The sequence below is a fragment of the Chlorocebus sabaeus genome, chromosome 3, assembly GCF_047675955.1.
Source record: "Chlorocebus sabaeus isolate Y175 chromosome 3, mChlSab1.0.hap1, whole genome shotgun sequence".
NCBI lineage: Eukaryota > Metazoa > Chordata > Mammalia > Primates > Cercopithecidae > Chlorocebus > Chlorocebus sabaeus.
Window position 1 is genome coordinate 16,307,248 of NC_132906.1, and position 12,150 is coordinate 16,319,397.

The 12,150-nt window shown below is 36.2% G+C and overlaps 1 protein-coding gene across 1 annotated transcript in view; it reads right to left on the reverse strand.

Moving 5' to 3' along the window:
* Positions 1-769: 769 nt before the first annotated feature.
* The window catches only part of TRPC4 (transient receptor potential cation channel subfamily C member 4), a 217,997-nt gene continuing 206,616 nt past the window's right edge, over positions 770-12,150 (reverse strand). Inside the window, exons 9-11 of the mRNA XM_007960191.3 lie at positions 6,151-6,192; positions 5,933-6,022; positions 770-4,507 (exon numbers count right to left, since the gene is read on the reverse strand). Coding sequence (XP_007958382.1) covers positions 3,785-4,507; positions 5,933-6,022; positions 6,151-6,192 — 855 coding nt within the window. The 3' untranslated portion in view covers positions 770-3,784. The remainder of the gene's footprint in view (positions 4,508-5,932; positions 6,023-6,150; positions 6,193-12,150) is intronic.

The following is a 12,150-nucleotide window of genomic DNA, read 5'->3' on the forward strand; positions in this document are numbered from 1 at the left end:
TTCTAAAATTTAAATTTAAAAAGGCACGTGATAACACCATATAAATAAAATGCCTTTTCAGACATTGTAAAATCAGAATAATGGTTTTGGAGTTAAGAGGAATGCCAGTAATATTAAATTTCTAAATTCTATGGTTAGTTTTAAGTCAGGATTTCAGATAATCCAAAAAAGAAAAATATATTGTAAGCATGTTTACAGGGCCACAATGGATGGTTCTTACTAGGTTGAGTTTTAAGGACACTGAGCATGGAAGGCAGCTGTGTACACTGTAGAAGACAGATAAAAATACAACGCACAAGGACTAAGAATGGACAGACTTCAAAACTTGGTGGCCCCTCTTCAATAAAGAGCCATGAGACTGGATAGTCATTTACTCAACTAAATCCCAGAGTTATTAAGGATTGTTGAATGTCGGAAGAATATATTCTTATGCCATTGTTACTTATGTTTCCTCCACCTTTGCTAGAAAATTGACCTTGCTTCTTTAAGAATAGCATGGTAAGTCTACTATCCTTGACTTTTCATCAATTTGTTTGATCACTAAAATATTTCAAGTTGCTGTCTATGTCAAGGCAGGAAAGTGAGTATGTTTTTGCATTAGTTTAATTGCCATCCAGTAAATAGAGTAACTATTTTAAGAAAATTTGATATACAAATATTCAGCTCATGAAATAGATACATTTTGAGGATGTTTAGCACTTTGAAAAATTACTCATCATTTTATAAAATAATTCACCACCATTTAAAAAAGTATAGCCAATTTCCTTACTGAAGTTAATACATATTTATTTGCACAGAAATTTTGAGGAAAACCTTTATTACAAATGATGAGGTACATCTTTATAGCATACTTTCTTATAAATGGAGCTTCCAAAATATACTTGTGATAAACAAAGTGTTTTAAACTTACCTGCTAGTCTATTAAACCAAATTTTCAACACGCTCCTTCACCCAATTCAGACACAAAATTTAAGAAAAATAGATTTTTTAAGATTAAGAGAGTATGAAAAAGGAGAAATATTGTTTATGTAAATGAAGGTGATTTCAAACTTCTCTGTAGCATTTAGAAATTTCTGTGGATAGAAATGAGTAGAAATGAAAACCCTGAAGTACTCACTTACAGACCTCAAAGAAATAACATTTCTTTGCTTGCTATCCTGCTGTTGTTTTACTTTTCTTAGTTTATCCCTACTCATCTTCATTAATGCTACATAATATCACTACATATTTAGAATAGCATTCAATTCTAGTTATATTAGTAGCAGCTGGTACTAATAATATCCAACACTTTGTTCATACTCATAAACACATCTGTCAGCAACATCTGGGGGTTGTTAGAATCATCCTTTCTAGGACACTGAAAAGGATGGTCTTACTTGCTCCAAACACATTCCTCTACTACCATCATGCTGCCCTATAAAATGTCAGCACCTTAACCCCTGATGTAAATAAGCTACTGGGGAAAAAAGGTTTTGTTGCTTGTACTGTTACTGGTGTTGCTTGAAGGAACAGAGAGAATTTGAAATTAAATTCTGGTGAAGTATGTATAATGGTGATGTATAGTGTCCTGACTTTGGGAAAAAACAAAACAAAACAGCAATGCACAGGAGAGGCAAAAAGAAATTAATGGAAAATATCCCAAATGTTAAGAATAGGCCTACAATTTCTCTACTACAGTATGTATGATTTAGAAAAAATTGAGTAGCCCCAGGATTTGCTCTGAGCCCTAATATACTTAAGATAAAGATGTTCTTGTGAACAATAAATACATTCATTAGGCTTGTGTTTCTCCAAATCTATCTGGTCCATTCTTGAGTCCCCAAAAACTAGATTTAGGAGTGAACAGGGGCTTAGTGCTCCTGGCTTTTCTGAAAATTAAAATCTAGTATTTCAAATTGAGTTCTGAGATCACATACTAAGTATGTTTTTAAAATCTACTAGCTTTAATGTCATTTAGTCTAAAGAATCAAATACAGCACATTTTATATTTTGCACATTTCTCTTGCTTTAGAAGGGACACTTACGAAGCTTACCATACTCATTCTCTCTCAAGGTATAGGACTTCAGAAGTGGCAGTGGTAACCCCTGTATATGCATATTTTATAACTTGCTCTTTTTATGTTCTGAAAGGCAGTACAATGCCGTGGTGAAGGGAATGGCTCTTATGGACATATCACAGCTCCATCACGAGCTGTGTTACCTTAGCCAGTTAGTGCTGGTCTCAGTTTCATCATCTGTAAAATGGGGACAAAAACAGGAGCTACTTCAGAGGGCTGTTAAGAGCAGTACATATATGTTAATAGGTGTATAGGAATAGAACAGAGACTGGCATTGTTATTGCTGTTATTCCTTATTTTTGATGTTTGGTAATGAGAAACTGAGTCCCATAACATTATGCCGTTTGGGGTCAATGATAAACTATATGCAATTTCTGAGGTCTGCAGAGTAATTTTTGAAATAAAATGAACTTAGCGTTTTTCCATTTATTTGAAATAAATGCTAATTTTATGTGGTGAAGAAGCTTCCCATAGTGGCTTAAATAGACACAAGCAATGTAATTTAAGCTTTAAGTTTCTAGTACCAATTTTATGTAAATTGGGAACACTTTCCTTGTAATAGTTCAGTGAATTATTATAAGCTAAATTATCTTGCAAACAACAGAAAGAAAAACAAGAAATAAGAATGCTTTTCCTATAGGCAAAACTATATATCTATATCTGCTGATAAAATTAATAATGATTTTTGAGTGATTTTAATTTTAAAGAAACATATAATGATTACTGGTGAAAAGAGGAGATTGCTAGGTTTTGTACTTCTTTTGAATTGATTACAATATTGCATTGATTGAAAATACTGGAATTCAACTTTACTTAGATTTAGATTGTTTAGAATATATTCATTTTCATTTGGATATTATTAGTATGCAATCATCTTGCTTGTTAAATGTGCTTACAGTATTATGGTTTATTCTTTTCTATAACTGAGAATTTTTGCCATATTTTTGAATTTCAGTTATTCATAAAGACTCATTTATACTGATAAGCAGTGGAATCTGAAATAGGTAATTAAAAAAAACTGGAGGGGCGAGTTTTTTTCTGACAAAATGTTATAGAAAATCATCAATCATCAAAATGTATTAAGACAAACACTTCGTTTACTTACTGAAAGGAAACCCTGGAACAACCTAAAACCCTGCAAAGTATTTGTGACTTTGAGGGGGTTTAGACATGACTCCACGAGAAGAAGACTTGCTTGCTTTAATTGTGTACAACCATTATTTACATGTCCTTAAGAAATAATTTGGTAATATTTGTGTTTTAAAGTCAAACTGTAGGACTAGGTGAAAAGTCCTTGGCAAGTAACCCTCTCTAGAGACACTAAAAAATTATGAAAAGCTATAATATTTCAGCCACATTGGTTTTTGCATATAAAAATAGCTATTTTAGGAGTCAACTACCACATGAAATAAATGACATTTGTTTTAATTGAAAAAGATAGCTAAAATGTTTCTGTGGGTTATTGCAACAGTACAAGAATACAAGGTGCATTTATTTATTAACAAAAACAATTGTAAAACAAATTGTGAAAGCAAAAGCAGGCTACAAAACAAAAAGGTTTTTGATTGCCTTTGCCTTATTTAAACATGTTACAGGTTAATATGCCACAGTTGAGAAACGCTATAAAGTGTAAGTTAGCATTTGCTAATACAATTTAAACATTTTCCCACACCCAGAGCACTACGGAAAATATATATGTGTACGGTAAACGCTTCCTCCTTCAAGTATCACAATCTTGTGGTCACATAATCTTCCTGGGTGACTGTGTCTGGGAGGTTTAGATCATAGTCTATACTCGAGTCCTCTTCTTTAGCATGTTTCTCCTTTGGTATTATAGGAACCGTGTCCTCCACCACCACCTTCTCTGACTTGAATGGACACACTCTCTTGCCTACCTGTAACCCCAGTGTGTCCGTATTCCTTTCTCTATGGTCTACTAACACACATTGTTCACTGAGACCGGGAATGCTCAGGTCAGCCCGTGAAGCTAATCCTCGAGATTCCAGTTGAATATTTCTCTCAAGTGGTCCTGCAGCCTGTTGACGAGCAACTTCTTCTGAAACAGAGAAGATTTGGTTTGCATTTTGCTCAGCAGCATTTTGTTTTGATCGTCTATGAAATAACCCAAAGTTTTTGATATCGGTCACAAAATTCACTTTTCTCTGCTTCTCCCTGGGTGGCTCCTGCACCACCAGCGCAGAGCCATTGCTTATGTTATGTCTTTCAGAGGCAATTGCTGCTGATCTCGGATGAATCAGGGTGGTTAAATCAAAAAGGCTGAAATTCTTTTTCTTGTCCTTGCTATTACCTTCGTTATCACTCTTTTCATCTGAGTCTGCCGAATTTGAAGACTCCTTCGAGGCATTTGCAGATTGTATTGTGGAAAGTTTGCTTCCTCTTAGTAATCCCAGAACTTCAAAGCGGAAACTAGAAATGTCTTGCTTTAGTTCCTACGTAGAATTTAAAATGAAAAATTAGGTTAGGATTTAAACATTTGGAAATACCATTTTCTTATCTCATATATGGGTCAGAACTGTTTTCACTCCTTTTCAGAAACGAGGATTCTACTCTCCTGTGGTTCTATTTAGAATTCCAAGTTCTCTCACGGCTACTTGATGTCATTTTGATGTCTACTAATTTCCTTATTGGAATTGGGAAGGACACTTCCTAAGGTTGATGCAAAAAGAAACATGAGTTATCTTTGCCACCAACGCGCAGCTGAGTATATTGGGTTTCTCTGGGACTACAGTTTCGAAGACTTCCTCTCCAAATGATTCATCTGCTGCCAAGTGACTTCACTGTCTCTGGGGTGTATTTTATAGGATTTTTAATATTGGCACATTTTTCTGTCCACAGGGATATCTGAAAATTATGTGGAGCCTAACTTTTTAAGAGCTGGTAGTTACTTGCAGTTGTTTACTGTCTTAAAGAGGACTTTCCCCCTAAATCTGGGTCAGCCTCTACATCCTAGGAATTTCTTCGGATCTAACGACATTTCTTAGACTCATCCTTTTTCTTTGTCTTTTGGGGCAACTGAATTCTCAGTCTTAACCCGATGGCAGCCTTCTTGGTGGCTTCCTGCCCTAACCTATCTCCTAAAGCAACATGAATCATTTAACATTATAATTTGAACTTTATAACTGCAAAGAAAATCTGGGCTTCTAGCTAGTTTTCAACCTGCACTTTAGGTTTTGTAATTTCTCTATCTTCTTACCTAATTCACTACTTCATGCTCACGTTCAAACCTGCTATTTTCTATGTTAAATATCTCCTATAGATTTTGTTTAATTTGTTTGTTTGTTTTGGCCTGTAAGATCTTATTGACCTTAATCATTCTTTCAAAATCTCTAAACACTAACTAAATAATTTTAACCTAAATTACTTTAAACACGTGATTCAAGCATATAATATTTCACACATTTTACTTATTTCCTCTTACACCATTTAAAAAAATATCAAGGAGAATGTGTATAAGCGTATTAGTTACAATTAAACTCAAATCTTAAATTTTCTGCTATCAAAGTTTTGCAGAACACACAAAGTTTTGTTGTTGTTAGTTTGTTACTAAATGTTTCAGATTTTAAGATCAGGCTGAAATTTCAGAAACAGAAGCTCACTCTGGGATCAGGTAAGTCAGAATGCCTTAATCACTAGGCTTTTCTTTGTATGTTTGAAAACACTGTATTTTGAGAAGAAATTTCATCACTAGCTTTTCTTTTATTTTTACAGTTCTGTAGGGTTTCAGTTGAAAGATGAGAAGGCACACAGGCTTGCTGGAACACACAGCCGCGTTTCTAGCTCTGATTTTAAATGTCCTCTATCTGGATCCATATTCTGCACAATCTGCCTCTTGTGATGGAGATGAAAACGGTTACCTTAAAGTTCTCTTCGGTCAGGCCTTCTTCAGTTTTAGCATCTCTAATCATTGCAGCAACGTATCGCTTCACCAGGTTCCTCATAACTTCCTGAGGCATTTTAGAACAAGAGTATTGATACTCAGTGAGTGAATACATTTCCTCCTGAGTCAGTTCTGAAGGGGGGACTGCATGTTATTTTAATGAAAATTTCAAGACATAGTACAAGGACAACTTACTTGGTACTGGTGATGTCTTCTCAAATTATCAGCAGCTCGCCTCTGAAAAGGAAAAGGACATTCCTTTCCGGTTATACTGTTATATTACTATTCTAAAAAATAATTTTTTTTTAACCAAGAATGTTTTTATTCTCATTTCTTCAAAGTGGGAGTTTTACTAGTAAATGGGCAATGGCTAAAGAGTGCTGCACATGGGCCGGGCGTGGTGACTCAAGCCTGTAATCCCAGCACTTTGGGAGGCCAAGGCGGGTGGATCACGAGGTCAGGAGATCGAGACCATCCTGGCTAACATGGTGAAACCCCGTCTCTACCGAAAATACAAAAAAATGAGCTGGGCGCGGCGGCGGGCGCCTGTAGTACCAGCTACTTGGGAGGCCGAGGCAGGAGAGTGGCGTGAACCCGGGAGGCAGAGCTTGCAGTGAGTGGAGATTGCGCCACTACACTCCAGCCAGGGGGACAGAGCCAGACTCCGTCTCAAAAAAAAAAAAAAAAAAAGTGCTGCACATGAATCAAAAGAATGAGTGAACAAGCGTGTATAATCTATATGACATTTGAAACGCAGAGCAAACAATGACAGAACTGTTGTTCTCATACAGGACACAAGATGATGAAAAATTAGTTAATTAGAGTTAATACACACTCAAAATCAGTTGAAATGATGATGAGAGATAGTACATATCAAATAGAAATGTAAAAGTCTTCATAAATATTAACATGGCATGATTAAGAAGTTATGTTATGGAACAGTTAATCAGAAATCTTGTTAGTCGCTGAACTCTCCAATATTAATTTCAATTGTATATACAGTAAGAGGAGATTCCTGTTTAAGTAGATGGCTGGATTTAACAGAATAAATAAATAAAGGATTCTGTTGAAACACAGCATTTATTAACTCATTAATAAATTAAATGTGAGTCCCAGCTCATATTCTGAAGGCATCAGAATGGTTCGAGAGTAGAGGTGGGGTAAGCACAGAGCAGTGATTTGGGAGTATGGAATAGAGAGATGGGTTGTTTAATGATTGAAAAAAGTCCATTATGAGTTGAGTTAAGTAATAAATGACATTAAAGTTATATATTTGCAGATTCTCAAGTATTCTAAATATATGAGAAACCCTACATAATCCCAATTTTATGTATGTTGAATAAACATCAGCATTGATTCTTCAGGAAGAAAACCAGCCAAAATAATGTAAAATAAAAATATCTCCATAATAAAGGAATTAATTTGGTAAATTGTGAGAAAGCAAAAGGGATAATATATCTTGGTTTTAAAATGAGGCTTTTGATCTTGTTCCTTAATAAATAATCACAGGCTGATAAAATAGAATATTGAAAAGAGCTGTGCCTGCATCACTGTGAAATGATAATTTAAATATTAAACGATTTAAAAGAAACTCTTTTCTTCTCTTCAGAGAAATAGAAGAAAATGCTATTTTCACTGGCCATAAGGATGCATCCGTCTTTCATGACTAGTAGTGATTTGTAGGAACAGATGAGACATGCTTAGCTTCCTAAAGGTCACTAATTATTTTGACTATCATTCACTTTTGCATGAGAAATACATTTTGAGAAAAACATTTAAAATAGGATTAAGCTATTAATTTAAAAACTCAGAAATTTGAAACAACACAAATGTAGAGCATCTTGAAAAAGTATGGCATGGGAATTTTATGGCTGGGCCACCAGATGGAGGTGTCTGACTCATATTGAGACACAGCTCAGATGAAACCTAAGACAAACGGCACTTCTAAAATGAAACACACAGTCTTCTAGATCTCCTTAAATTTACTTAAAGTAAACTAAAATACTAAAGTGAGTCGTACATCAATTTCTTTAACACTCTCACCCTAAATATTATAACAGAGATCTGATTTTCATTATTTAAGTAGCTAGAAACTCTCAATTTAATATAGAAAGAATTTAGTCTACTTAATTTTTATTGTTTCGAGGTTCTATAACGTTTCACTACTGTGTTTTAGAATCCTATCCTTCTAAAATCCAATAAAGACATTTTCAACAGGGAGCAGTTAGAAGTCAAGATTTAACTTTAAATTTCTTTAACATCAAACTACAATTGAGGATGACAGAATCAGAAAATTATGAGTAATAAGTGAAAATTATGATACATTTTAGTATTAAAATGAGTACAAACTGTCTTTCCTTCAGTAGAATCTTACTCATCCAAAGTCAAAAATTTTTAATACAAATACAAAAAGGTCAAAGACTACATTTGAAATGATAATTCTAGGTTAATTTTCTTGGGAAAAAATTTTAAAAATCAAAATAGCTTTTCAAAAAGAAGAACACTAAAAATGTTCACTATGTACCTTTCAGGTGTTATTCAGTTTCTATAGTCCAGGTTTAAGACTAAGTTAATGCAGTTCATTGTTTTTGCCAACCAATTATTCTCCGTAATTATGTGGTAATACAACAAAACTATTTTTTAGTTGCATGAAATTTTATCAGGCAATGAACTTCAACATCCTGGCTAGAAAAATAGGAATGGATGAAGTTAACCATCTTCTGAACCTAAAACTCAAAAAGAATGCAGTGCACTCACCAAATAATTAATGCTAAATTATGCAGCTGATAGAGCTCTCATCTGTTTAATCTCTGTTTCCCTGATTAGCATGACAGAATAGGCTGTTTAGTGATCATTACCGTTATGCCCTTACTTTCTGGGAGAAAGTGTGGTGTGATGTTAAGAACATGGTACTAGGGGTTACACCTGGGTTTGAAGCTGACTGTGCCTAGTCAGGGAGTTTAACTCTGACATCCTCCCTCTTCCCTGATTTTTTGTTTTACAGGGTAAAGATAAACTCCACGGGTAGTTTTGAAGATTAAATGAGATAAGAGATTTATGGCATCTGTCGCTAGCTAATGTTAGTTCTTGTCCTTTGCATTTTGTTTTCCTTTTTGATTAATAATATGATTTAACAGCGTTTTAAAATATCTTGATTCTCAAAGCTTGTGCATAGCAGGAAACATATTACGATTACCTCTGAGAAAGTAAAATAATATACTTAGATTTCACTGTGTCCCTTTGCGTGATTTTGATGGCAATTCATGCTTGCGGAGAGCATTTCCTTCAGCTAAATCATTAGATGCCTTCAGCTTTGGCAGTGGAGAGGTTTAGAGGTAGAAACTTGCATGTAAGTGACAGAGTAAGGGGATAGTTCTGGTAAATTTGGACAGTTGTGACCCAGACTCTGTAGGCAGTCATCTTTTGGGGGAGCCCGAAAGTTTTACGAACTTTTCTGCATGACATTGAATTTTTGCTATGACGTTAATGAGACAGCCATATGTGAGCACTGATATAGAAACTCAAAGGAAAATTCAGAGGTCATAGCAAAAAGGAACACTGGCTAGGGGTTCCTGCCCAGCGGACCTGTGGAATGCACCTCCTACAACATGTTGTTACTGAAGAGCCACTCTGATTTGGCGTCTCCTTTGGTCGAGTTACAGAGCAGAGTCTCCAGGCCTGGGGATGAGAGTTCCTCCTTTGCCTTTGTCTCTGGCTGAGCTCAGGGATATTTCTCTTCAGGGGCTCAGGATGATTTTCATGGGTTGAGGCAAGGAGAAGCCTACTTCTAGGAAATGCAAGATATTGGGGAAGCTGATTGTCTACCTCAGATCTCAGTTTTTTCAGTGCAGGAACCATGAGTTGGGAGAAATTATTTATATTCTTGGTGCCAGGCAGATTGAAGGGAAGGGCACCTGGATCTGGAAATATGATGGAGTCTCGCTTTGTCGCCAGTCTGGAGTGCAATGATCTTGGCACACTGCAACTTCGTTCTCCCAGGTTCAAGCCATTCCCCGGCCTCACCTTCCTGAGTAGCTGGGATTACAGGTGCATGTCACCATGCCTGGCTAACTTTTGTGTTTTTAATAGAGACGGGGATTTTACCATGTTGGTCAGGCTGGTCTCGAACTCCTGATCTTGTGATCTGCCTGCCTCAATCTCCTAAAGTGCTGGGATTACAGGTGTGAGCCATGACGCCTGGCCAGAAATACGATTCTTTTACCATGTGCCAGGAGTTTTTCATTTCTCTGCGACCCCTGGAAAGGGCTTTGCCTCCTATCTGGGTCCTGGGATATTTCTGGTGATAATCCTGACACTGTATATTTGGGTTTGGTTTGCCATGGTGGGGAGTAAAGCCAGCTTGTCTCAAGGCTCCATTTTGGAGCCAGAACTCTCTTAACTTGTAGGGCTAATTTAAGGTATATTTATTAAGTGACTACATGTGTATGGCAATAGAGTGTAAGAAACCAGAGATGAATAAAGCACATTTTTGCCCTTAAATGGCTTATAGTCCAAAAGGTGGATTGCCAAGATCATGAATGACTACACATGAAGGCAAAATACAAAAGAAAACACGAGAAGTGCTGTAAGTGTGTTAATTGAGTACAGGGGAGAAGGAGATAATACTGTGCGAAGGAAAGAAGCCAGAACAGCCCTCTTATAGAGAATAGGGTATTATGTGGGACATGAAGCAATCATAGGATTTGGACAAGGGGCGGTGCACAGGTGTTCCAGACGATTGGAATACGATGAGCACATATGCTAGGGTTAGAAAGTGAGAGGCACATTATGGAGTCTTCTGGCAGGATAGTTGCAAAGTCTTTGCTATTGGGAATATACAGATGAGATTGTAGTGGGAAGTTAGCATGGACTGTTAATGTAGAATTTTAGATGGCACATGAATCCGGTGGTTACTAGGCACTTGGGGATTTTGACTAGTTGAGTGACATGTGATGAAAGTTTAATTTCATTGATAGTCATCTAGCAGCAGCCTCAGGTGGGAATGAGACTTCCTAGCTTCTGGTGGTGGCTGTTAATTCTTGGAGGTCTTTGGCTTTCAGGTGCCTATCTGCAATTTCACATGGTGTTTTTCTCGGGTCTCGGTCTTGACATGGCCATGTTCTTACAATGACCCTATTCCAGTATAATCTCACCTTAACTAAGCATGTCTGCAATAATCTTATTTCCAAATAAGATCACAATCTAAGTATGGGTGGTTAGGACTTCAACCTATCTTTTTTGAAGGGGCACAGAATTCAACTCATAATATATGTACTCTTTGCAATAAACATCACAATAATTTTTGGCAATTAGTGACACCATTGAATATTATACAATAGAACTACCATCAATGATATTTAGAATATTCATATACTTTTTGTTGGGTAAAGGTCAGTTGAGCTTCAAAGGGATTTGTTACCGTAAGAGAAGATATTTTTTCTTATAATTATCACTGGAAAAGACTAAGAACAGGATAAATGAACAATTTGTGTTTAAAGGTAATATAATGAAAGCCATTTCATTTAAAAAATACCTAAGTGGGTACTGAGCTTTAATACCTAAGAAAATAGGTATTTAATTTTCTTTCAAGCCATTTGCATGTTAACTTTGACAGAGTAATCTGCATTGACTAGGTGTTATCTAAAAATAATAACTTAGGTAGAATTATAGCATGGTAGACCTGTGTTAGGAATAAAAAATTTCTCAGTGAATGAGTGCACAATATCACATAGAAATTTCTGGAACTTGGCGGCCGGGTGTGGTGGTTCACGCCTGTAATCCCAGCACTTTGGGAGGCTGAGGAGGGTGGAGCACAAGATCAGGAGCTCAAGACCATTCTGGCTAACATGGTGAAACCCTGTCTGTACTAAAAATATACAAAAAAAATTAGCCGGGCATGGTGGTGGCCGCCTGTAGTCCCAGCTACTCAGGAGGCTGAGGTGGGAAAATGGTGTGAACCCAGGAGGTGGAGCTTGCAGTGAGCCGAGATAGCACCACTGTACTCCAGCCTGGGCAAGAGAATGAGATTCCATCTCAGAAATAAAAAAAAAAGGAAAAATTCCTGGAACTTGCATTTTGCAGCTTTTTTTTTTTTTTTTTTTTTTTTTTTTTAACTGGATTGGTTGTGAGTTGTGTTTAAGACAGAAAAAAATGGACTATATGACAAATCAAGGACTTTTCTTCCTTAACTGAGTG